Below are 23,418 nucleotides of genomic sequence, written 5' to 3'. Positions count from 1 at the left end.
ACGTTATGCGGCAACAAAGTGGCCAAAGGGTTACGGCCAACACCCCGAAAACAAAGTGCTTGTTGTGACGCACTGCTCGAATCAGTGTTTTTGTTGACACTCGTTCGGGCGTTGTATTGACGCTTGATATATGGTAATAACTTAAATGTACCTCGGTATGTGTTGTGTATTGGCTCCTGACCTCGCCAGCATCCGCCCCGTTGGCTTTCGTCCCCAATTTCTCTGGCTATGTGCTATGTGCGTGAGTGTATGCGCTGGCCAAAGCCAAACAAAGGAAACCGAAAGGACCCACGGCCAAAAGCTGCTCCATTTCCGAACGTTTCGCGCTGAAATATTAGACCAGAAGCAGACAGTAGACAGCTACACAGACGCAAGGCGCCAGCTTATTGATTCGAACGCCGCCTCCGCTCCCCGAAAAGCGAAAGCCCGATGGCGTCGGATGCTGACAAAGAACTCGCGGCTCAGAACTCAGTGCGCGTCTGGCTGTGTGGAAGTTGGGTTGCTCGCTGCTCCGTTTCCAGGCCTGAGTGCAGCAGTGATGGAGTAACAGTGAAGATTAGGAACACAAGTCGGAGGGAAGTGTCGCAGCCATGCCCACCACCTGTGTCTTTCAGCTGGATCGCCTGAATCCGGTCTACAACAGTGGCGAATACATCAGCGGTCGCATTTTGTTACGCACGGACAAGGTGAAGCGGGTCAATGGTGGGTTGAAAATGCTCCTGAAACCCTTTTCCAGCGGGGGTACTACATGTTCTGCCATCCCCAGCCGTATATGTGACGCTGGAGGGCGAGGCCAAGGTCCAGTGGTCGATGAGCGGCAAGAGCGAGACGGCTAATTACTCCGGTCATCAGCAATATTTACACTCCCGCACCAATGTATTCGATAACACCCTCTTCCGGGCTGGCGTCCACGTATATGTACTCACCCTGAGGATTCCTCCAGACTGCCCCAGCACCTGCAAGGGTCCCTACGGCTACATAGCCTACACCATCTCGCTGACCATCGACAAGCCCTGGGGCTTCGACGAGGTCTTCCGGAAGCCCATCAATGTGGTGCAGACGCTGGACCTTAACTACAATACGGAGTTTGCAGTAAGTTTTTGGGTGGTCCAATGACAAGTACATTTTTAGTGCTTTTGTGCAAATTTGTGCAACTTAAAGGCTGTATTAAAAAGAGGAAACAACTTTTGCTTTCACAACCCTTCATTGACAAGTGCTAACAAAAATCGGTCTTATTAAGAGGGCAGTTACAAAAACATTGCAGGACCCTGCATTCTAAGCCAAAACTTCGAAAACGCTTGCCGTTCTAATCATTATTTAAACTTCGAAAACGCTTACCGTTCTAATCATTATTTAAATCATGTTGGTGTTAACAAACCTTCCCATTTCCAAGTACTCTAATTATTAATACCTTCCCCTACACCAGCTGCCCGTGAAGGATGAAAACCTCAAATACCTTTGCCATTGGCCCTGCATCTCGGGTCCCATCTGCTCTACCCTGGTTTTGCCCGCCTCCGGATTCACGCCCCTGCAGGAAGTGCCCTTTCGATTGGAGGTGGACAACCAATCGCCGCACTACGACATCATCGGCGTGGAGGTGTCCATAAAGCAGCACTTCGTCTTTCTGTCGCGGAAGCCCGTCAAGCGAAACTTCTACACTAAGACGCTGGTCAAGGAACTGATCTCGGACCGCACGCTGCGCCTGTCCAAGCGCCAGTACGAGTCCAGCATCTGTGTGCCCATGGACACCCCGCGATCCACCCTCAATCCCAACTACATCGTCTTCCTGCACTACACGCTGCAGGTGAAGCTCAAGACGGGCTACTTCCACTACGACACGGACCTGTCGGTGCCCATTATCGTGGGCACCACCTCTTTGCAGCACCTCAGGGACTCGGTTCACACCCAGCAGCCGGTGAGGAGGACGCCCACGCCGGAGAGACAGCGACTGATCGAGCGGGTGACCCCCCGACCGCCGACGGTGGAGGAGGAATTAGGCGGGGAAGCGGATGCGGCCACCGAGGAACCGCACCAGGCGATCGAGGACGATGAGCCGCCCTCTTACGACAGCTGCCGTGAGTTTTATTTACCTCCTTGAAATGAATTGAACTATAAACGGGAAGTCTAGCCGCTGCATATCAGACCCGAAACGGATACAGGGTAAACGGAATAGTTTCATAAATACTTGGCTTTTAATATAAAATTACAGTCATAACAGTACCCTTTACTCGTGGAGTAAATTCATTAAGAAGTGTAAAACCGGTGGAAGAAAAGCTTCCGACCCCTACACAAAATCAGAGACAACGCTTAAAAATACAAGTTAAGTGAACTGGTGAAAGCGGGATAAAGACTTCACAAAATAATATTAATAAGTAAATAAATGACCATAACTGTGTGGCAACTTCTGAAATAATTCAGAGGCGGAATCCAGCATTATAGGAAGGCTATGGACAAGGGGAACAAGAATAACGTGCGCACAGGTAAAATTGTAGTTGAATCAACAAAAACACACACTTTTCCTAATCAAGAAATTATTTTAAAAGTTATTAAGAAATCTGTTAGGGGCATAGTTATACCCGTTAGTCGTAGAGTAAAAGGGTATATTTTATTCGTTGGAAAGACGGTAACAGGTAAAAGGATGCGTTTATATATATATACTTGATCAGGATCAATAGCCAAGTCGATTTAGCCATGACTGTAAGTCTGTCTGTCTGTCCGTAGGTATGAACTTAAAGATTTCGGAAACTACAAGATACATATTTGGGATTTAGCCCAAAAATCGCAAATAAATTTAGGGACCGCGTTTTGGGCGGAATATTAAATAATTATACGGTCAATATGCACGACTCAAATACCTTGTTACTTTAGAAGTTATATGCCATATTAATTGTTAAATATGACATCACTGCATATTTGAAAACGTGTATTTGAGAAAGTGGAAGAGAGCGAGAAAACAGTTACCTGGGGGCGGGGTGCTGCTTGGTCTTAGCTTAAGGTGCTTGCACTGCAGTTCGGTAGATGGCGTGTTTCAAAAATGTAGGAAATGCTTATCAGCTTGAGGCATATTTATACCCTTGCAGAGGGTATTATAATTACAGTCAAATGTTTGCAACTCAGTAAAGGAGACATTTCCGACCCTATAAAGTATATATATTCTTGATCAGCATCACCAGGAGAGTCAATCTAGCCATGTCCGTCTGTCCATCCGTCCGTTTCTACGCAAACTAGTCCCTTAGTTTTAAAGCTATCTGCTTGAAACTTTCCCGAAAGATGTCTTTCTATTGCAGGTAGTATATAAGACGGTACGAGCCGGATCGGGCGACTATATCATGTAGCTGCCATATAACTGAACGATCGGAAATGCCATAACTTTGGTGTTTTTCAAATTAGGAAGTTGGGATTTTCGATGGGTTTTATTTTTGACCAATCAATCCGACCTACCAAATTTCATAAGGATCGCCAACTATATCCTATAGCCGCCATATATAATAACTGATTGATCGGAAATGCAATAACTTTGGTGTTTGTAAAGTTCGGAAGTGGGATTTTCTATAGGTTATATTTTTGGCCAATCAATCCGACCTACCAAATTTCATAAGGATCGGCCGACTATATCCAATAGCTTCCATATAACTGAACGATTGGAAATGCCATAACTTTGGTGTTTTTAAAGTTAGGAAGTTGGAATTTTTTATTGGTTTTATTTTTGGCCAACCAATATCATTTACAGGATATTCTGCAAGGGTATATCAACTTTGGCTCCGCCAGAAGTTAGCTTTTTTTTCTTGTTTTGTGCCCAAATCGATCAGATTAAAAATTTTTAAAATTATACAATTATTTCAACAATTAAGATCAGCATATAAATATACACTCTCGAATATATAAAATGTTTGTAACATGTACATGAAGGCTATTTACTTTTAAAATTTGTAACAGGAGTAAAGGGTATCTGAAAGTCAAAGCACTCGACTTAAGCGTTTCTTTTTGTTTTAAACTGAACTTGACTTTTAATATTGCATTATTGTTTTCAAACAGCTGTACATGTCAGTTCTATAAAATTCATATAGTCTTATGAACTTAATTATTCTTTGTGAATTTCACTTACCATAAAATATCATCTGTTGACATTTAAATATAAAGACATCACAAAAAAAAGGTTACGGGGCACAAAAATCTTTTTGCTCTACTTTATATTCAAAATGGAACTATAATTAACAAGAAAGGAAAGCTAACTTCGGGCGGAGCCGAAGTTGATATATCCTTGCAGAATACTGTGTAAAATATATTCTCCAAAATTATTCATATGATGCATTTTTAATACTCCTAACTTTAACAAGAGAGAACGCTATAGTCGGGTGCCCCGACTATCAGATACCTGTTACTCAGGTAAAGGGAGTGCGAGGGAGATGGAGATAGAAACTTTGATCACGGATAACTTTTTAACGAATGGTCCGATTTGACCTACATTTCGATAGGTATTGATAAACACAATAAAACTGCATTTTTACTTTTCCGAAATATTTAAATTTTTAAAATCGTATATAAGCGATTGTGGGCGTTAAAGGGGTCGTGGCACCTTTTTGAAACAAACTTGCGCTGCGTAGGAACTCCTAAAATCTACATGCAAAATGCCAATCTTCTAGCTTTTATAGTTTCCGAGATCTCATCGTTCATACGGACAGACAGACGGACAGACGGACATGGCTAGATCGACTCGGCTAGTGACCCTGATCAAGAATTTATATACTTTATAGGGTCGGAAACGCTTATTTCTAGCTGTTACATACTTTTGCACGAATACAATATACACTTTTACTCTACGGGTAACGGGTATAAAAACACCAAAGTTATAGCATTTTCGATCGTTCAGTTATATGGCAGCTATAGGATATAGTCGGACGATCCTTATGATGTGCAAAGATTGAATTCAAAATCTTTAGCGCTTTTACCCTAATCAAGATATGCGTAAATAAATAAGACTTGGAAAAATTTATGTCAGTAGCTTACACACTACGCGAAAAATTCAGAAAAGCAACAAATTTGGACCGATTTCACCCTGTTGTTCCTATGGGAGCTGTAGGATATAGACGTCCGATCGTCACGTGCTTTTACCCTAATCAAGGTATGCATAAAAAAATACGATTTGGAAAGATTCATGTCAATTGCTTATATACTGTGCGAAATATCCTAAAAATCATTAAATTTTAACCGATTTCACCGTATTGTTCCTATGGGAGCTATAGGATATAGACGTCCGATCGCCAAGCGCTTTTACCCTGATCAAGGTATGCACAAAAAAATAAGATTTGGAAAGATTTATGTTAATAGCTTTTACACTGCGCGAAATATCTTCCATTCTTGAAAGTTATATCCGATTGTTCCTATGGGAGCTATAGGATATAGACGTCCGATCGATTTTCAAACTTGATCTGCGTACACATGTTTTAGGACGACTGTGAAAGTTTCAGATCGCTAGCTTTTAAACTGAGCTCGCAAACGGTATTGAAACAGACGGACAGACGGACAGATGGACAGACGGACATGGCTATATCGACTCCCCTATTGATCCTGATCAAGAATATATATACTTTATAGGGTCGGAAACGTCTCCTTCACTGCGATACAAACTTCTGACCAAAATTATAATACCCTCTGCAAGGGTATAAAAAGGCATGACGCGGCGAGGCGGAGGTTGGATGCTTTCTAAAAAAACAAGAGAGAACGCTATAGTCGGGTGCCCCGACTATCAGATACCCGTTACTCAGGTAAAGGGAGTGCGAGGGAGATGGAGATAGAAACTTTGATCACGCATAACTTTTTAACGAATGGTCCGATTTGAAAAATTTCTTCTACATTTCGATAGGTATTGATACACAATAAAACTGCATTTTTACTTTTCCGAAATATTTAAATTTTTAAAATCGTATATAAGCGATTGTGGGCGTTAAAGGGGGCGTGGCACCATTTTGAAACAAACTTGCGCTGCGTAGGAACTCCTAGAATCTGCATGCAAAATGCCAATCTTCTAGCTTTTATAGTTTCCGAGATCTCAGCGTTCATACGGACAGACAGACAGACGGACAGACAGACGGACAGACGGACATGGCTATATCGACTCGGCTAGTGACCCTGATCAAGAATATATATACTTTATAGGGTCGGAAACGCTTCCTTCTAGCTGTTACATATAATTATCAGAGTCTTGGACATAGCTACAACGAGCATTAATAAGCTTCCCCTGACCGAATTTAAGAGTTAAGTACTTAAGTACTTTTTTTTTCGTTCGTTATCCTCTTTGAAATGGACACCCTTGATCCAATTTTCTAAATTTGCAGTACACGAATAAGAAAATTTTAAAATGTGTGTTCATTAGTAATGCTTTATCATTTTTCGTCACAAAAAGGGATATCAGAAATTTAGTATGTTCGAATTGCAATCGTCACGAAATTTTTTAACTATTATACATTTTTTAAATATGGGAACGGAGAGCTGAATATAAAATGGCTCTGATTTTTTGAAGCTTTTGTAATATTGTTTTCGTTTCTACTTGCAGTTCCGCCCTCCTTCAGCTTTGCTACCTTGGCAGGCAGTCAGCAAACATTGGGCAGCAGTCACGTTGTGGCCCTGCAACGAATTCAGTTACCGAAGTTTCCCGGCTTTAGCACGCTTATTGGGACAGCTCCAGCGCACGGAATGGAGGACTCCGGTTTGGACATGCACATGTATCGGTCGTACGGCTCTCTGAACACGGACCACACGGGCCGAAGTCTGGACACTTTCGGATCCCTCTGCGGTCCACTGTCCGAGCAAGTGGAGGAGCAGGAGCAGGAGCAAGAGGCTGAGGAGAGCACGGAGGTTCTGGATGTGACTGTTCAGGTGCATCGGGCCCGAATAGCGGAGGTCGAGGAGGAGCTGCAGGACGAACACCTGTTCTAATGGAGAAGTGTCTTATAAACGTATTACCATCCCAAGTAACAAGTAACTTAAGTGTTCAAGACTAAGGCTTATACAAGATTTTTAGGCCGGACTCGAGTCCGTCGTTTAGTTTTAGAGAGCTTTCATTGCCCGGATTTGTACAATCGTGTAAAGTCCAATCGAACTTATTGAGTGCCAAAATTACTTTTTTCTAACATACCGCTTTTTTACATCCATCACATATTTACGGTTTAAATATTCGACTTGATATTTGTACTACTTATCCTAAGAATTAATTAAAAAGTTCTTAAGTGGACAATAAATATATGCAGTATACAATTCAATCAATTTGATAATTGCATTCGGTATTGGGTAGTGGTGGGATATATCAAGTTATTTGAAGATTTAATATAGTTCAAGGTTATCAAATATTAAGTTACATTTTTATTAAAATCGCTGGATGAATTGAATTTTCAAAATCGTAAATCTTTTTTGTTACTGATTTAATACTGTATTATTAGGATTATTTCCTTATTTTTTTAAGAGAAAATTATTTATTTCAGAATTCCAGAGTTGTTATGTTTTTGAAATACACATTTGAAATATTATTTGAAATACCCAGATCTTCACCAATGGTATTGGGGGTCCCTGAAACCGCCATCCGCTCGGACTTACCGCTCATATGTAGGCTACACCTCCCAGCCGGTGTAATGCACCTTAATTAAATTACAAATTGATTGATACCCGATAACGGTTGTCGCCCAGCAGGGTCCTAGGCCAGATTAGATAACGGCTTTGGCGATAATAGCCATGGTACCACTGCCATTCACACCTAGTATAGCCGATAAGGCCACGTTGAGTTCCATTCTTAATGGGCTAGCATATTGTCAACAACTGCCAGACATCGGTTAGAAGTCGAGCCGTCAACATAGAGGAGAGTGCTGAAAATGAGCCACCGCTGTGACATCCAGTTGGACAATCCCCGGGGGGCCTATCGGGCCGGTGAGACGGTCAATGGTCACGTATACTTGACCCTTTCGGAGCGGGCTTTAATCAAAGGTAAGTAAGGGCGTGACTCATGGGGCAACCCCGCATATCAGACCCATCGTGTGTTGGTGACTCACCGATCAAGATTTAGTTTCATTTATGGTTTGGCAAATAAGTGCCTGATAGTGATTGTCGCAGTGAAATCTAATTGCTAATACCTACCGGTATGGCTTATCAATCACTTATTATCATGAGAATAAATCTAAATGAATTCAAGAAAATCGCCATAAAAAGATAAATATAAAATCAGGATTACTGGCCGAGTTGATCTAGTAAAATCCGTCTGCCTGTCTGTATGAACGTCGGACACTAGGACAGTTTTTAAGCGGCATAAGATTATTCAGTCTGTATTTATATATTTTATTTTTACAGAAGCTATTAAGAATTTAATTTAACATTGAAAATGAGGTCAGTGCTAGCAGAAAAATACAGATGGCTCCACATTTTTGTGGTGCGCCGCGCCTATAGATTTGCAAGTGGCACGAACTCTTGGCCGCGTCCCTTCTTCGGCCAAAAAAAAGGCCTATTTTCATGAATTCATGAATTTCACAAAATTTATCAAAGTACAACATAAATGCTATGTTTTCACAAATTTTCATCGAAAAGAAAAATAAATGAGCCGTTCGCAGCCAAGCTCCATAGGCGCCTCCAAGAAAAAAGGTTTTGCGGTGAACAGCATAACTCGTTACTGGATCATCACAAAAAACAGAAAAAAGTTGTTTGTTAGTTAAGACGTTTCTAAAGGTAACTACGTTGAGTTTTTTTTTATTAAATTTTTTCGATTTTTGGTAACACTTTAAAGTCAAAACCGTGATTTAGCCTAGAAATTCGATATAGTAGTTATTATAAAATGAAAAATAATCAGAAAAATAAAAAGTCAATGGCAGTACCTATGGATTTAGGTACAGAAATTGTGTGCAAAATTTCAAAACGATGCGTCCAGTAGATTTTGCAGGATCGTGTTCACCGACTTTGAAATGGCAACTTTTTAAGTTTTGGACACCCAAAAAAATCCAATAAAAAACGAGCAAACTTACCTACTTTATACTGCCCATAACTGCAGAAGTTTTACTCGGATCGATCTAAAATTTTAACCCAATATTATTCAAATGTTGTGCATTCAGAAATACAAAATTTAAAAAATAAAGCCAAAAAAAAATTTAAGTTAATTAATATAGGAATTATTAGAAACTTTTTTCCAGCCTTCAAACGATACCAACATAGATATCTAAAACAGACAATATGTACATATACGCGATCCATTAGCCTGCACTGAATTTTAGTTCTTTAGCAAATTTAAAAATGTTAATATGTAGGTATGAGCATGAACAAAAAAAATTAAATAAGTTTCATCTTGCGGACATCACCTAAGTAATTTTATTCATATGCTATTAAAAATTACCTTTTAGTTTATTTACGCATATTTTATTGATATGTTAAATATTGTTGGCTTATTTTATTTTCCAAATTTTCCAAAATAGAACACAGATTTTACTTGATTGTGCCCATAAACCTTTACTTTACAACCATATTATTTTAGCAATATGTTTGGAGGCCAATGGCTATGCGAGTACCGCCTGGCAGCAGCCCCAAAAGCAGAAAAAATCTAAGAACAAAGAGGAGCAAGTGCAGAATCAGTATTTGGACTTTGATTATCGCGTGGATTATTTTGCCAAAATCGATTATTTTGTGGGCTCGGAGGCCTCACAGCCCCAGATAATGGAAGCGGGCTCGTACAATTACGGTTTTCATCTAAAACTGCCCAAGAACTGTCCCGGTAATTACGAGGGAGCCCACGGTCACATCCGGTACACACTCCAAGTGCTAGTCCACAGTAGTGCAGATCGACCGCTGGAGGCTCTTCACGTGCGGCAGCTGCAGATTTTCCCCGAGAACAATCTCAGCCAGGAGACACGAAGCAGCGAAGTGCAGATCCACGAGCAGACCCCTCGACTGAAATTCTGGATGAAACCACTACACTTGCAGCTCCAGATTCCCAGGCAGGGCTATTCGCCAGGAGCGGGCATTTCCGTTCACGTGAAGCTGCACAATCCGGAGAAACTGCCACTCCGAGAAGTAAGGTACTCCCTCGTTCAGATCAGCACTTATGTGGCACATTTGAGGAACAAGCCCAAGCGCTTGGAGAGCAAAGTAGAACGACAAACGATCCTGAGCAGTAGCCACGAGCTCCATAGCCTGCCTCGTGGTGAGCTGCAGAGTTTCCAACACCTTCACATGCTTCAAGTGCCCCAAACTGCGGCTACTTTGAGTCTGGCAGGATGTGCTTGCATACAGCTTAATTACGAGGTGGAGGTGCTGGTGACGACTCAGCAGGAGAAACGCTTCATTGCGTCCCGGATTCCAGTGATCATAGGCAATGTGACGCCGCCTTGTCCTGGCAGACTTCTGATGCAAGAGCCGCTCGATGCCACTGCTCCGGAACCCACGCCCCCTGCCGAAACTGCCAACAAGTTGGCCCCCAATTTCAGCGTTTCAATGACCTCTTTGGGTAAGTTTCTCTTTAGATTTTATTAACCCAAACTAATTACGGTTTTTTATCGCTTTAGCTTCTAATTTTCGCGAAGCCGAGTTCATGGTCGCTACCAATCTAAACAAAACCAACAAACACTACTTGTCCGGAGAGCAGTTGGACTTTAGGCCACGCTATGTCTACTACGAAATGGAACAGACTCAATCGGAGGAAGTCAAGTCCCATTGATTGCAACAAAGCACTCTATAATTCGATTTAAAAACAATAAATTTAAACGTTTTCATGTTAACCTGAAATGTAACATAAAACAGTTATACAAGTATAGTTTTTAATTAAAAGGTTAATAATGAAAATATTAAATTTTAATGCTTTGTCCGCTTTATTTTTTTAATTTCCATGGCTCGCATCAATTCAACTGCTTCTTCTTTTTACTCTTTTCATATTACAATACCATTTAAATAATGTTTACTTTAAATACGTGTATAATTAAATAAAGCATATAATGGTATTATAAAAATTGTTGATTATACTGTACTTTTCTTCTGGGTGGATTTTTTAACAACGTTTAAACTTATTTTATTAATTTTTTATATAAGCACACACAAATTTTGTATATTTCATTACCAAAGCACTGTGTTTGCTTACTTAATGTAGATTTATGGCTTCCTTTAACAAATTAGTATAAATATGGAGATTCTGGATATAAAAACAAAAAGCTCTTATTAATACCAAACAAATTTTTTAAGCGTAGTTAGATGGATGATGTTTGTAAGAAGTAATTAAGTACCTTAGTGCTTTAAACTTCATTATAAAAATTTTGAAAAACAAATATTGTACGAATATCTAGTTCTATTTGTGGTTTAAGTCTTAAAAACAACTAAATTTTTGGCCACATCAGGAAAAAAGTTATAAAATGATATAGATTTTGAATGTATCAGCATTTTGATAATTAATATTACAAGAGGTAGAAAGGTTCATCTTTATGTGCGCAAAAAAGCTAAGCTAAGTGAACGAGTAAAATATATTGTTTTGTCAAGACAAATAAAGTTTCTTCAATTATCTTACGTATGAGATGCATAAACGTTTTTATGGGTTCGAGCTCCAACCGTAGGATGCTGAGGGGCGATCGTTGGAGTTTCCCCCGATTACTGGGGCAGTGGCATTATGCGGGTGCGACAGAACAGGAGCCCCTTGTAGAAGAGGGGAATCCGGCTCGTCCGTCGTAAGTGGTGGGGCCGATGGAGAGGCAAAGTTTGTGTACATCGGGTAACGGGGTATAAAGTCATCCGTGCGGTTGTGCTCGTCCACGTCGATATCAATAAACTTTTCTCCAAAATTTGTGGCCTCCTCGAACGTCGGTGGTTCTGTGGGATAATTAAAAAAATAAATGTTGTGAATAAAAAAAATAGAAAATATTTTAAATATTAAATGTTTAATTGATAAAGTTACGTTCATTAGTTTGAAAAATAAAACTGTTAAAAGTCGATTCAATTTTGAGATATTACAAAATAAAGAGGTTTAGCTTAAAACAATTTTAAAAATATATTTGTTCGTCCCGAAATTGTATATTAGAAATATTTTACGTTAAAGGTTTGATCGCAAGCAAAACTTTGTCAAGCCGAATATTAAATACTTGCACCTGTTAAAATTAAATATTCTATATTTCTATATTTATGTTTAAAAACAACGAAGCCATGTCGATTTTCTGATATATTTTTTGATCGTTCAAATTTTTACAAAAGTAAACGTAATTTGATATTCGTAATTTTGATCTGAAATAACAAATTCCATCGAATCGGACAGACGGAATAATAAATATATTCATCATATTTGGTCAGAGATGTCCGCTTCACTGCGTTGCAAGCTTTTGACAGAAATTATAATACCCTCTGCAAGGGTATAAAACTAGAACGGAAGCTCGTTTTGATAAGACAAAGTTTTGATTGCTTTGCAGATTGTTTGAAAATTATTGAGAAGTTTAGCCAACTCGAGATTATGTGTCGGCTCAGACTTGTAATTTTGTTTGAATGGTGTAAATTTCAAAAATTTTGAGTGCAAAACGGGTGCACCAAATTTCAAACCTCGTTGTTCCCAAAATAATGACTATGAAACATAAAAACACATAAAAACAAAAATTACATTATTTCTTCAACTTTTAAAACAATAAAAATTTGAAATTTGCCTCGAACACAGACTTTTTATACCCGTTACTCGTAGAGTAAAAGGGTATATTGTATTCGTGCAAAAGTATGTAACAGGTAGAAGGAAGCGTTTCCGACCCTATAAAGTATATATATTCTTGTTCAGGATCACTAGCCGAGTCGATCTAGCCATGTCCGTCTGTCCGTCTGTCTGTCCGTCCGTATGAACGCTGAGATCTCGGAAACTATAAAAGCTAGAAGATTGGCATTTTGCATGCAGATTCTAGGAGTTCCTGCGCAGCGCAAGTTTTTTTCAAAAAGGTGCCATGCCCCCTTTAACGCCCACAATCGCTTATATAAGATTTTAAAAATTTAAATATTTCGGAAAAGTAAAAATGCAGTTTTATTGTGTTTATCAATACCTATCGAAATGTAGAAGAAATTTTTCAAATCGGACCATTCGTTAAAAAGTTATGCGTGATCAAAGTTTCTATCTCCATCTCCCTCGTACTCCCTTTACCTGAGTAACGGGTATCTGATAGTCGGGGCACCCGACTATAGCGTTCTCCCTTGTTTATTTTGTAGTCAAGTAAGTATTTTAGTAACTTCTTTTGAGATCCAAATTTTTGCAGCAATCAAAGCCTCATATCCATATTTGTTTCACCTAGGATTGTTAAATACCCTAATTTCTTAAACTTAAACCTCAAATCAACAGTTTGACTATAACCAACTGTCTATACTTCTGACATCATTTGTCTTCACTGAGTACTCACTGCACTTGTCGTAGCTGGGCGGCAGGTCGGCAGCAGCTCCGGCCGGAGTGTCTGGTGTCTGGGGTATCCACTCTGCCGCCTGCGTGGGATTTACTGCGCTCTGGATCAATGGAATGGTACCGATGACAATAGGCACTTTGAAGTCCGAGTCCACGTGGCAGTCGCCCATGTCGATTGACAGAATAACTTGATAGCTGACCGATATGATGCCATTAGAGCGGGAAGAGGGCGGCACCGCCGGAATAGCTAGTGCACCTTCGATAATCTTTTTTGATTGCCGCAGCACCCGTTCCTGCTGACAGCTTTTGTTCAGACTGTGCTCCTGCTCGCGAGTCTTGTGGTGGGGAGTTTGGGCCTGGAACTTGTAGATTTGCTTCAGTTTTACTTCAATACCGTCCAAGTCATAGCCACTGGACTGGTTGTCGATTTCCAAGGTGAAGCGGATCTTCTGCCCGGGTGCATAGCCGCCGAAGGGTATTGTGAGGGTAGAAAGAACCGGTCCCGAGCTGCAGGGCCAGCAGCAGAAGTGCTTAACATCCTCTCGCTGCAGGGGCATCTGGGGAGTACGATAGTGGATCGATATGTTTAATACATATTAAGATAAGCAGATTTTGTTTGATCAATGCGTTAAAATATTTCCTTTTTTTTAAATAACACTTCACTTCTAAATATTTTCGATCTCAGTCAGCTTTTGATTTTTCATTTAGCAAAAAAAAATGGACTGATTCGTACTTAAAAACTTTAAAAACATTGGTCGCCCACTAGTGGTCATTTAACAGTAATTTTAAAATTATTACAACTTCTCCTTTGTGTGGAGTCACTTATTTTAGTGGATATTTGCGGTATTTAGGTTTATTTCGGCTTCCGAGAAGATATTGAATTGGACTCACTAGCAATTCTGGACTCATGTTTAGGTTGTAGGTCTGCAGTACTGTCAGTGGCTGCTTAAAGACGTTGTTGAAGCGCCACTGGCGATCGATGATTACGGATATCTCGTAGCAGATCTTGCCGTACTGCACCACCACCGAGGAGGGACATTCCAGAGGCAAGGGAATACAAAAGGTGTAGGTGTGCGTACCAGCTGGTAGATTTCCGGATCCGAAGACATTGGTGCGAGTGTTGAGGTACGTCTGTTTGCCCCGAAAATGCTCCGTGTAGTGCTCAGTTTTCCCATTACTGGTTCTAGACTTTTGCTCATCCCATCGCACCTTCGCCTCTCCCTCGAAAAGTATGTACACCTCTGGGAATAGAGGGGGATAAATTGATATTTAAATATAATAATAAAATAATAATTGTCATAAAAAGTTAATTAACGATTCACTGTTCGATAACAAATAAGTTGCCTACTCTGTAATCTGAGGGATTATGAGATTTTTTTTCAATTTTCCTGTTTCTTACTCCAGTTGTGTAGCCTAAAATATTATGCAAAAAATCGAAGTACAACAACGAAAATAATAGAAGCTGTATCGCTCTGCGGGATTGAATTTAATCTACGCAAAAAATAAAGTCGATTGCGAAAGTTTTTAGCTGATTTTTTTGTTTATGTTTTTGTATTACGAAAATAAATAGAGTATATTAAATAAAAATACATGTTTTGGGTATAATAGTTTTTCGTAATCGTTTTTTTTTTAATTTAACTTATGGAGAAACAGAAAATTAAAGAAATAAATTGTCGATAATGATAGCCAAGAGGCACCTACTTTGAAAAATTGGAAATAAAAACAAGAATTTTGTGCGCTAAGTAATATTGAGCTAAAATGGAGTTTTAGATTCATAATAGGCATTTCGGCGCATATTCTAATCAATCCTTTAACCAAGCGAATAAACTCGAATATTCTGTCTAACCGGTATTGGATAAAGCAGTACCTTTTGATCGGTATATCGTTCGTTTCGATCGAACCATCGTATCCATTTTTAATTCTGCGGCTATAGACGCACAGCCACGGTGAACTTCGTCACTAGGTCAGCTGCCGTCGACAGTGACAGCTAATATGCTTTATCAGATTCCACTTCAGACATCTGCTTTCTGTTGCTACATAAATTCGAAAATTCGCTTAGCAAAATTTAAAATAGCATTGAACTAAACTGAAACCATTAACCTGACAGTTATTCAACTGTATCAAATACTTGTTGCTCTCTTATCTCTGCTGTATTTTCTAAGCATACATATGTACATGCATACAAACATGTTTCTTTTAAAAGCTTTCTGGCTTTTGTTGGTATTTTCATTTTTGGAAAAGAATATATTGGACATTTTAAATGGTTGAAGTGAAGCTTGCTTGGCTTTAATAGGGCAAGCTGAGCTCATGAAAGCATTTCAATATTAAAAGCTATATCCATTTAAATATTAATAAATCTAATCTTGTTTTGTTTTTGCTGTTTTTTAAACTGGCTTAGTATTATAACAGACGAACACCTAGTACCGCCGAGATAAGGAAGAACCTCTGCACTTTGTTTATTTATACTCACCGTTTACTGACTTTTCGGTTGTTGTTGTGAGAATGGCCCGTCCATTGATCGTTTCTCCACTATAGTAAATAGGTTCAGGGCGATCAAACTCAAAAATACAGCTTGATGGCATTGTCAAGCCCTTTTAGTAGCAACAACGTCGTCTAAAATTTTGGATACAAAATTAGAAAATTAAAAAATTAGAAGTCCGACACGCAAAGAAGAAATTTATTCAGCACCAAGCAAAGCAAGCGACGCGCCCGAAGTGAGATATAATGTAAGAATCGCCGGTGTGCGATTGTTTGTGACATCATCACTTTTCGAGAGCATAAGCTTTTTTTGGTTGAGAGCAATAGAGAGCGAGCGAGCTTTGTGGCTTGCGCTCCCTTCGCCTTTTACTCCAATTTTCTCTTTTATTGATGTTGATATAAAATTTGTAAACAAAATGCATTATTTTCCTGAAGTTGGTCAAGTCTATTTATGCATTGTATGTACAGTGGCCCACAGCTTATTTGAACCACTTAACAAATTCGACCCACAAATTATAAAAATATTTAGTATAACCACTATTTTATTCAACAACTATTTTGATTTGATTCAACCCACTTTTTTCTTCTTCTGTGTACTTATAAAAAGCATCTTTTTGGTATTATACATATTTAAAAAAATTATACTTTCGAACGATATTTCGTAGTATTGACTTAAAATTATCTATAACGGATATTTCTGGAGGCTAATCTGGCAAAAGGATCACATGGAGATGGCTGAACCAGGAATGTATTTAGACCCTTTCTTTGGTTATATCGGAATTTTTGATTTTATTGCAAGATAAACCTAGTGGTGTTACTATAAAAACAATGTTAATAATTTTTATTTAAAATTTAAATTGAATAAAAATTAAATTTTTAGTATAAATTACGGAAAATATCGCCGTAGCAACAGCTTGGATGAAATCCCGCCTAATTTTTGAAAAAGTAGCCATTTGAGAAAAGTTAATCCAAAACAATTTTTTTAAGCTGAGTGTAGTCCAAATACTGGCTTTTTGTTTAAATGTGGATCGCATTTTTCAACTGTTTTTATTTCTAAACAATCAAGATTACCGAAAATGTATATTAACTGAATTTTAACGTTTCGTCCTCAGCAGATATATCATTTTTGGTTTTTTTTTCAGAGAGGTTATATACCTTAAAGGAATGATAGTCCAATAATAGTCAAATAATAATAACGCCCACAAATCAGCAAACTTAAGGGACCTCGTAGAGAGGCCAGTTATTCGGCGAAATATCTCATAACTAGTACTAAAATAGTTATGGAGTGCTGGTGCTCTCAGCAGTTCGGAATATGGCGTTTTCTAAACTTGATTTATTATGAAGTTGCTCTTCCTGTTAAAAACAGTTATTTAGTCCGATTACAAGTTGGGAGCAAGTTGATTATACGAGATGCAGCGAAGGGCAGATATCCGCAATGCAAATAAATTTTTATACCCTTGCACAGGGTATTATAATTTCAGTCAAAAGTTTGAAACGCAGTGAAGGAGACATTTCCGACCCTATAAAGTATATATATTCTGGATCAGCAACAACAGGAGAGTCAATCTAGTCCGTCTGTCCGTCCGTCCGTTTCTACGCAAACTAGTCCCTTAGTTTTAAAGCTATGTATCTGCTTGAAAAAAGTTTTCAAAAGTTGTGTTTCTATAGCAGATAGTTTATAAGTCGGATCCAGCCGGATCAGTATAGCTCCCATAGGAACAATCGGAAGAAAATGCAAAAAATAATAATTTTGTTGTTTTTAAAATTTTTTTCTTTGGAATTTGGTAGTACATATTTAAATATTATGGAATTGCGGTTTTAGGTAAATTAAAATCGGACATTTATATCATATAACTCCCATAGGAACAATCAGAACAAAAATTTTTTTTTAATAACTGTTGTTTTTAATTTTTTGTTGTTCTTTGGTAATATTTAAATATTATGGAATTTCGGTCTTAATTAAATTAAAATCGGACATCTATATCATAAGCTCCTATAAGAAAATCGAATTATCGAAAATCTATTTATCAAAATATTCCTTTGCGTTATAGTAATTATTAACTATATCAGAATTACGCTTTTAGTTTTGTCAAAATCGGGATATCATATAGCTGCCATAGAAACGATGGCAAAATGCAGCGCAAAATCGACATAACTTTATTGTTTTTAGTAATATAGGCATAAGAAATCGGAAGGTAGTCATTTTGAAATAACTGCAAGGGTATATAAACTTCGGCTGGCCGCAGTTTTCTTTCATTCTTGTTTTTGATCTTACCTTCCTATATTTTTAGCGCTTACCTTTTTTTGTATATCTTAAAATATTATTAGAAAAGAACAGCAGTAGTTTCTTAGCATGTTAAGTCCTAAAAATCAATCAACGCAGAATTTTCTGGCAGTTCCACTTCACTTTTTGAGCTTATAAATCCAATAATTACGGTCTGATCACTTAAAGTTGTATTTTTTTGTTTTTCCGAAATTTTTTATAATAACACGACTGGTTTTTTGGTGAATCTTTCACAAATTAGCAAAAGAAAATGGTGTTTAAAGTTGATCTCGTTAAAGAGCCAACACTGGTACGCTGGTGTTATGAGCAGTTTTTCAAAATTTTAAATGTAAACATATTGATATCAGAAATTTTTGTTAATGTCTTTAAAGTTTATCGCAAATCACCCAGGAGACACTTTTATATTCTTGTTTGTTTATTTACCATTGCGTAGGTATACATATGTACATATATATATATATATTAGCATGTTGGTTAGTACACTGGCGAACCGAAAAAGAAATAAATACTGCCGAGATAAGATATAGTCGTGATTTTAAGCGATAAGGTCCCTCAGATTTGCACGGGTGACTCCACGGGCTGTTTCTCCGGACGCTGCTTCGACTGTCCAGGATCGGCGGGTCGTCTGCGGCGGCGGCGCCTCTTCTTTTGCGGAGGATTCGGCGGCGGGTTTTGAAAGGTGTCCACATCGAAGACCGGGTAGCGGGGTGTAAAGTGGGAGGACTCGCTGACGGTGTTCGCGTCCGTGTCCGCAATATCGGCGGTCATGAACATGGCTTGCTCGTACGTCGGGGGAGCTGTGGAAAGTAAGGAAAAAATGACTTTAAACACCAGATGCATTAAGATATGCACGAATATATATGCATATGCTCTAAGTCGCAATGAAAAATGTTCAAAACTTTCTCAGTTGTACAGTGTAGGTCCGTACACTTCAAAAAGAAGTGATTTAAATAACTCCTACAAATAACTATTTAGGCTTTAGACGAAATGGTTTGTTTAAACAGTTTTATAAAGTCGAATGCACGTACACAGATAAAAAAAAACGGGATAAAGTTGGCAAAAACAATCTGAAACGGTATCATTATCAGGATAATCACGGATTTTCTTATTTATGGTACGAACGTACTTAAATTTTTCAATCCGGAAAATTCTTGTTTCAATCCCAACTATCTCAAAATTTTTAGTCCCGAAAATTCTTGATACAATCACGACTACTCTTAAAATATTTAATCCCGAAAATTCTTCTTTTAATCCCGACTACTCTTAAAAGGTTTAGTCTCGAAAATTCTTGATTTAATCCCAACTATTCTTAAAATGTTTAATCCTCAAATTCTTGATTTTATCCCAAAAAGTCTTAAAATTGTTAATTTTTGGTATATACATTTTATTTTGAAATGGTTTTATTTTTTAGTTTAGTTATAGGCTAAGAAATGGCTGCAAGGATTCTTTTTTTAAATAGAACTTATTCACTAGTTCGTCTATCTTAGGGCGTATATTGTTCAGGGTCTCTATTTGAAGTACGAAAGACTCCTGGGAATCCGCAATCGTCAGTTTTTTTAATAATATCGATACAAGGAAGTCTTGGAGATCTGTAATGTAGAAATAACTTGTTTTAACAAATATATTTATTAATAACAATAATAATTACCTTTATTTGTAGACGACTTTGCTACTGCCAGTTGTTGTTTATAAAAGTCGTTACGAAGGTGGGTTGAGTAATGAGTCAAAATGTTGACTTTGAATTCTTCCCACTTCGACAAAAGCAAATGACCTTTGCCAGGATAGAGCATTTGAAAGTCAATTTCAATCTGAAAATAAAAACCAATTTGAGAAACTTATTGAAACCTAAATAAATTAAAGTAATAACTGTATAGGCAAATTTATCGCATAAGGCTGAGACGAATGTAAAGGCAAAGCTGAAGACAAAAAGCTGTATATAACTGTAATTTCTGCATACATATGTATGTATGTATGTCTGTATGTATACATACTCACATTTATATGTATGTGGCATATGGTAACGCACTTGCGTATATGTAGAAATACAGTACTGTACTTTTTTTCGTCTGCAGCTTCGTTCTTCGTATGTATGTATTTATGTTAAGTTATTAATTTATTTTATGCATTTGCTCTCTGTCTGCCGGCACACAACTTAGATTAATATATAGTATATATATATACATATATATATATATATTATATACATAGTAAGTACTACTTACCGATTAGATAGTCGTGCACTTTTTCAAGTTGAAACTCTTTCAGCAGGTTTAGCAACCTATCCGGAGTTTTACACATTTTCACTTTCACGTTCACTGTTGAAACTTTTCACTGTTGCTCTCTCGACGTTCTCGACTCAATTGCTAAAATGTACGCACCGAGCATGGCATGGTACATTTTACCGAAAATTTAAGATAACTGCGCACTATTGAACTTGCTATCTCTTTCTTTCGCATGCCTCTCCAAATACTTGGAGTTCCCAAGAATACCGAAGACTACGAGAGAGATCAAACGAGAGAGAGATTGCTCTCGCTCTCAGCAAAAATTGACTTTTTAAGAATTTTTAAGCTTAAATCAAGAACGTTTCAGATTATTGTGGCATTTTAATCCCGAATCGGGATTTATTTAACCTTTTAATCCCGAAACGTGATTAAAAATTTCAAGAAAACGCGTTCTATATTCAATCAAAATATTCTTGATTTTTTCAGGATATTTTTTTATCTGTGTAGTACCTAGCAATGTGATCGTCCGACCCCTTTAGCTTAATATTACAATTAACAACTTTATCCATACGATAAGTTCGGCATTTGAATAAAATAATTCTTTTGTGAGACAAGAGACTTAAATGAGATATTTATAAGGCATAGAATTGTAAGTTTAACTCACGTAAATCTGGCACGAACTCGTCGGTCGCCTCCAACTCATCGTCTCCGTCCTCCGGCAGCTCAAAGTCTTCAAGATCCTCGCTCACCTCGTAGCCGGAGTTGTTGACCCCGCTGCTGGACATCTGGGCCAGTTCCATGGCTCGTGTGGAGGTGCAGGGCAAATGGGTGGGCAGCGGGCTTCCGCTTCCGACGGCAAAGGCGTTGGTTGGCAGGAAGTCCGGGCCCGAGGCCCCAGTGGCCAGCGGTACGTTGCCAATGGTTATGGGGATGACCAGCCGCGGATTGGCCATCAGCCAGTTCATCACAGCCACCACCCGCACTTCGTAGGATACCCGCACCACCTTGCTCAAGTGTTCGCAGGTGGGTGCAGTGGCCGGAATCCTCAGGGACTCCGTATAGGTTCTCTGCCCGTTGTGAGGCACCGGGCCGCACTCGCGCTTCACCAGCATTATCTTCTCGGAGGTGGTGCGCAGCGACGGCTGGTCCGCCGTGTATGTGGCCCGCAGGTGCAGCATGATCAGCAGCTTCCGGCAATCTGAGCTGGACCCGTTGCGCACCTGGGCGTGGACCAGCATAAACTGGCCCGGCACATAGCCCTGTTGCTGCAGAGTAACCTTCAGCTCCACGGGCTTCGTGTGCATCAGGCAGAAGTATTCCACGGCCTCGTTGCTGGCCGGCTCGCGGAGCATCTTGCTTTCCTGGTTGAGGTCGAGGAGCTTCAGCACCGTGAAGCCCACGTTGTGGGTGCGGTTGGAGGCGCCCGGCTTGAGGAAGGTGACCTTGGCCAGGTACCGGATGTGTCCGTAGGCACCTTCAAAGGACGAGGGGCAGTGGCTGGGAATGGGGCAGGCAAAAGTGTAGGTGTACGTGCCAGCGTCCATGCTGAAGTTACTGCCCTGCTCGGAGCCCATTAGGTAAGTGGTGGAGGATATGTAGTCCTCCCGACCGCTGTACTGGTTTCTCGATCGCTTCTTGGAATTTTGGATGGCCACCGCCCGGCCATGTCTGCGGAGTCTCCACTGTGCCTGAGCGTAGCCACTGATCTGCAGCTTTATTCCTAAAAAAACGAGATATTACTATGCTGATTTAATGTAAAATTTCCGTGGATAGAATGAACTGTCTGACCAAGAGAGACAGTGGTACTATATTTAGCATTCTACATTATGCAAATAAGTCGAGTAAACACATGTAAATATAAGTTAGGATAGAAAAATATAGAAGTAAAATTAAAACATTGTAAAAAAAGATACAGGGGGTAAGCTCATGAAAATTTTACATTTTGTTTATCTTTTTGCAAGCGAGATTAAAGATATTTTTTACTTTAAACTGGGTGCCTATCAAGGCCTAGAATTAAGATAAGATAACAACCGAAACCGGAAACAGTTAGGTTGTGATTTTTGCGAAGTGTAATGAATAAAACATTTCCAAACGCAATTATTGCAATGAAAATGCTCGTACAATAACTACTGTTTTAAAAAGAAACATGAATGCAATTTATACGGCCAATATTGTTACAACGTTTTCGAAAAAAAAAATAAAATTTAGCTTAAAGATCACCATGCAGAAACACTATAAGCTACTATCACTGCCAAGCCCAAACAAATACGGTGACTAACGCCTCCGGTATTTCCTCGAAACGAATTAAAATCACTTGTGTATATCCCCTACCACAAGTAAGATAATTATTTCTGTCCCTAAGCTCCAGGAATCATCAATTATCGCACATTTGGAGGGTCCGCATGGTTATCACTAAATTACCTATTTGAATGGTTTGTTGAAACTTTTGCTTTTGCCAAGTCTGACATTATCCGATTCGATAAGATACGCCACACTAGATAAGCGAAAGCACCTGAACTAGGCAACGAGATATTCCGGGATCCTGGTTGGCTTACTTACCGCGCAGTTTCTTGGTCTTGTTTAGATTGACGATCACCTTGCCGGTTATCACTTGGCCGGTGAAGTAGGTGCCGTGCTCATTCTGGTCGAACGTTATCATGCAGTTCTTCGACATGATGGCGAATTAGTAACGGGGTTATCCCTAATTAGGGTTATTGTTCTCGAGAGCGGTCCGCTCGCGCTCACTGCCGAATGGGAACTGAAGCTATCTGCATTGCTAACAGGGCCTAGACTCTCTTACCCAATGTTTGCTGTTAATAGGCCTTATCTTATCGCCTTAACTCTCTACAAAACCCACTGCAATGTTTTCTATCCATAACGAGTGCAAAATAACGCTTAGTTGGCAACGCGGCGAGTTGAGTGAAATAACTCCATAGATGTATTAACAACTGCCAGGAAAATTCGGAAGTTAAATGGCAAAGTGGCTCTCGCATAACAATGTATATCACTGTTGTCTCAACCTTGTACAAATTGCCCTTCATCGATCACTTCTGCCTGCCTACGAATTT

The 23,418-nt window shown here is 39.1% G+C and overlaps 4 protein-coding genes and 1 long non-coding RNA gene across 6 annotated transcripts; 2 read left to right on the top strand and 3 right to left on the bottom strand.

The window, feature by feature from the left end:
* The first annotated feature begins 493 nt into the window (after positions 1-493).
* On the top strand, positions 494-7,121 carry LOC108049284 (arrestin domain-containing protein 3). Its single transcript, XM_017130422.1, has 4 exons — positions 494-702; positions 767-1,092; positions 1,427-2,075; positions 6,554-7,121. Exons 1-4 carry the CDS (start codon positions 591-593, stop codon positions 6,934-6,936), a joined length of 1,470 nt encoding a protein of 489 aa, XP_016985911.1. The 5' UTR covers positions 494-590; the 3' UTR covers positions 6,937-7,121.
* A 714-nt stretch (positions 7,122-7,835) lies between these two features.
* LOC108049288 (arrestin domain-containing protein 5) lies at positions 7,836-10,970 on the top strand. The gene is made up of 3 exons (XM_017130428.2): positions 7,836-7,974; positions 9,503-10,471; positions 10,530-10,970. Exons 1-3 carry the CDS (start codon positions 7,863-7,865, stop codon positions 10,679-10,681), a joined length of 1,233 nt encoding a protein of 410 aa, XP_016985917.1. The 5' UTR covers positions 7,836-7,862; the 3' UTR covers positions 10,682-10,970.
* LOC108049287 (arrestin domain-containing protein 3) lies at positions 10,809-16,091 on the bottom strand. Of its 2 annotated transcripts, none has more exons than XM_017130426.2 (5): positions 16,055-16,091; positions 15,837-15,979; positions 14,258-14,607; positions 13,368-13,923; positions 10,809-11,817 (listed from the first exon to the last, which is right to left on the bottom strand). In XM_017130426.2, exons 2-5 carry the CDS (start codon positions 15,946-15,948, stop codon positions 11,540-11,542), a joined length of 1,296 nt encoding a protein of 431 aa, XP_016985915.1. In that variant the 5' UTR covers positions 15,949-15,979; positions 16,055-16,091; the 3' UTR covers positions 10,809-11,539. The 2 variants fall into 2 exon arrangements, with proteins under 2 accessions (XP_016985915.1, XP_016985916.1); XM_017130427.2 differs by having other exon boundaries at positions 10,809-11,455; positions 11,519-11,817; positions 15,837-16,079.
* Positions 16,092-18,527: 2,436 nt separating this feature from the next.
* On the bottom strand, positions 18,528-23,094 carry LOC108049283 (arrestin domain-containing protein 17). Its single transcript, XM_017130421.2, has 3 exons — positions 22,910-23,094; positions 21,015-22,070; positions 18,528-18,925 (listed from the first exon to the last, which is right to left on the bottom strand). The coding sequence occupies exons 1-3, from the start codon at positions 23,022-23,024 to the stop codon at positions 18,681-18,683; spliced, it is 1,416 nt and encodes a 471-aa protein (XP_016985910.2). The 5' UTR covers positions 23,025-23,094; the 3' UTR covers positions 18,528-18,680.
* LOC123037219 lies at positions 19,496-20,711 on the bottom strand. Its single transcript, XR_006417416.1, has 3 exons — positions 20,351-20,711; positions 19,777-19,936; positions 19,496-19,717 (listed from the first exon to the last, which is right to left on the bottom strand). It is a non-coding gene; the product is annotated as an uncharacterized LOC123037219 (long non-coding RNA).
* Positions 23,095-23,418: the final 324 nt, after the last annotated feature.

Source organism: Drosophila rhopaloa, unplaced genomic scaffold (genome assembly GCF_018152115.1).
Source record: "Drosophila rhopaloa isolate 14029-0021.01 unplaced genomic scaffold, ASM1815211v1 contig_155, whole genome shotgun sequence".
Taxonomy (NCBI): domain Eukaryota; kingdom Metazoa; phylum Arthropoda; class Insecta; order Diptera; family Drosophilidae; genus Drosophila; species Drosophila rhopaloa.
This window is presented reverse-complemented; position numbering and strand designations above follow the sequence as displayed.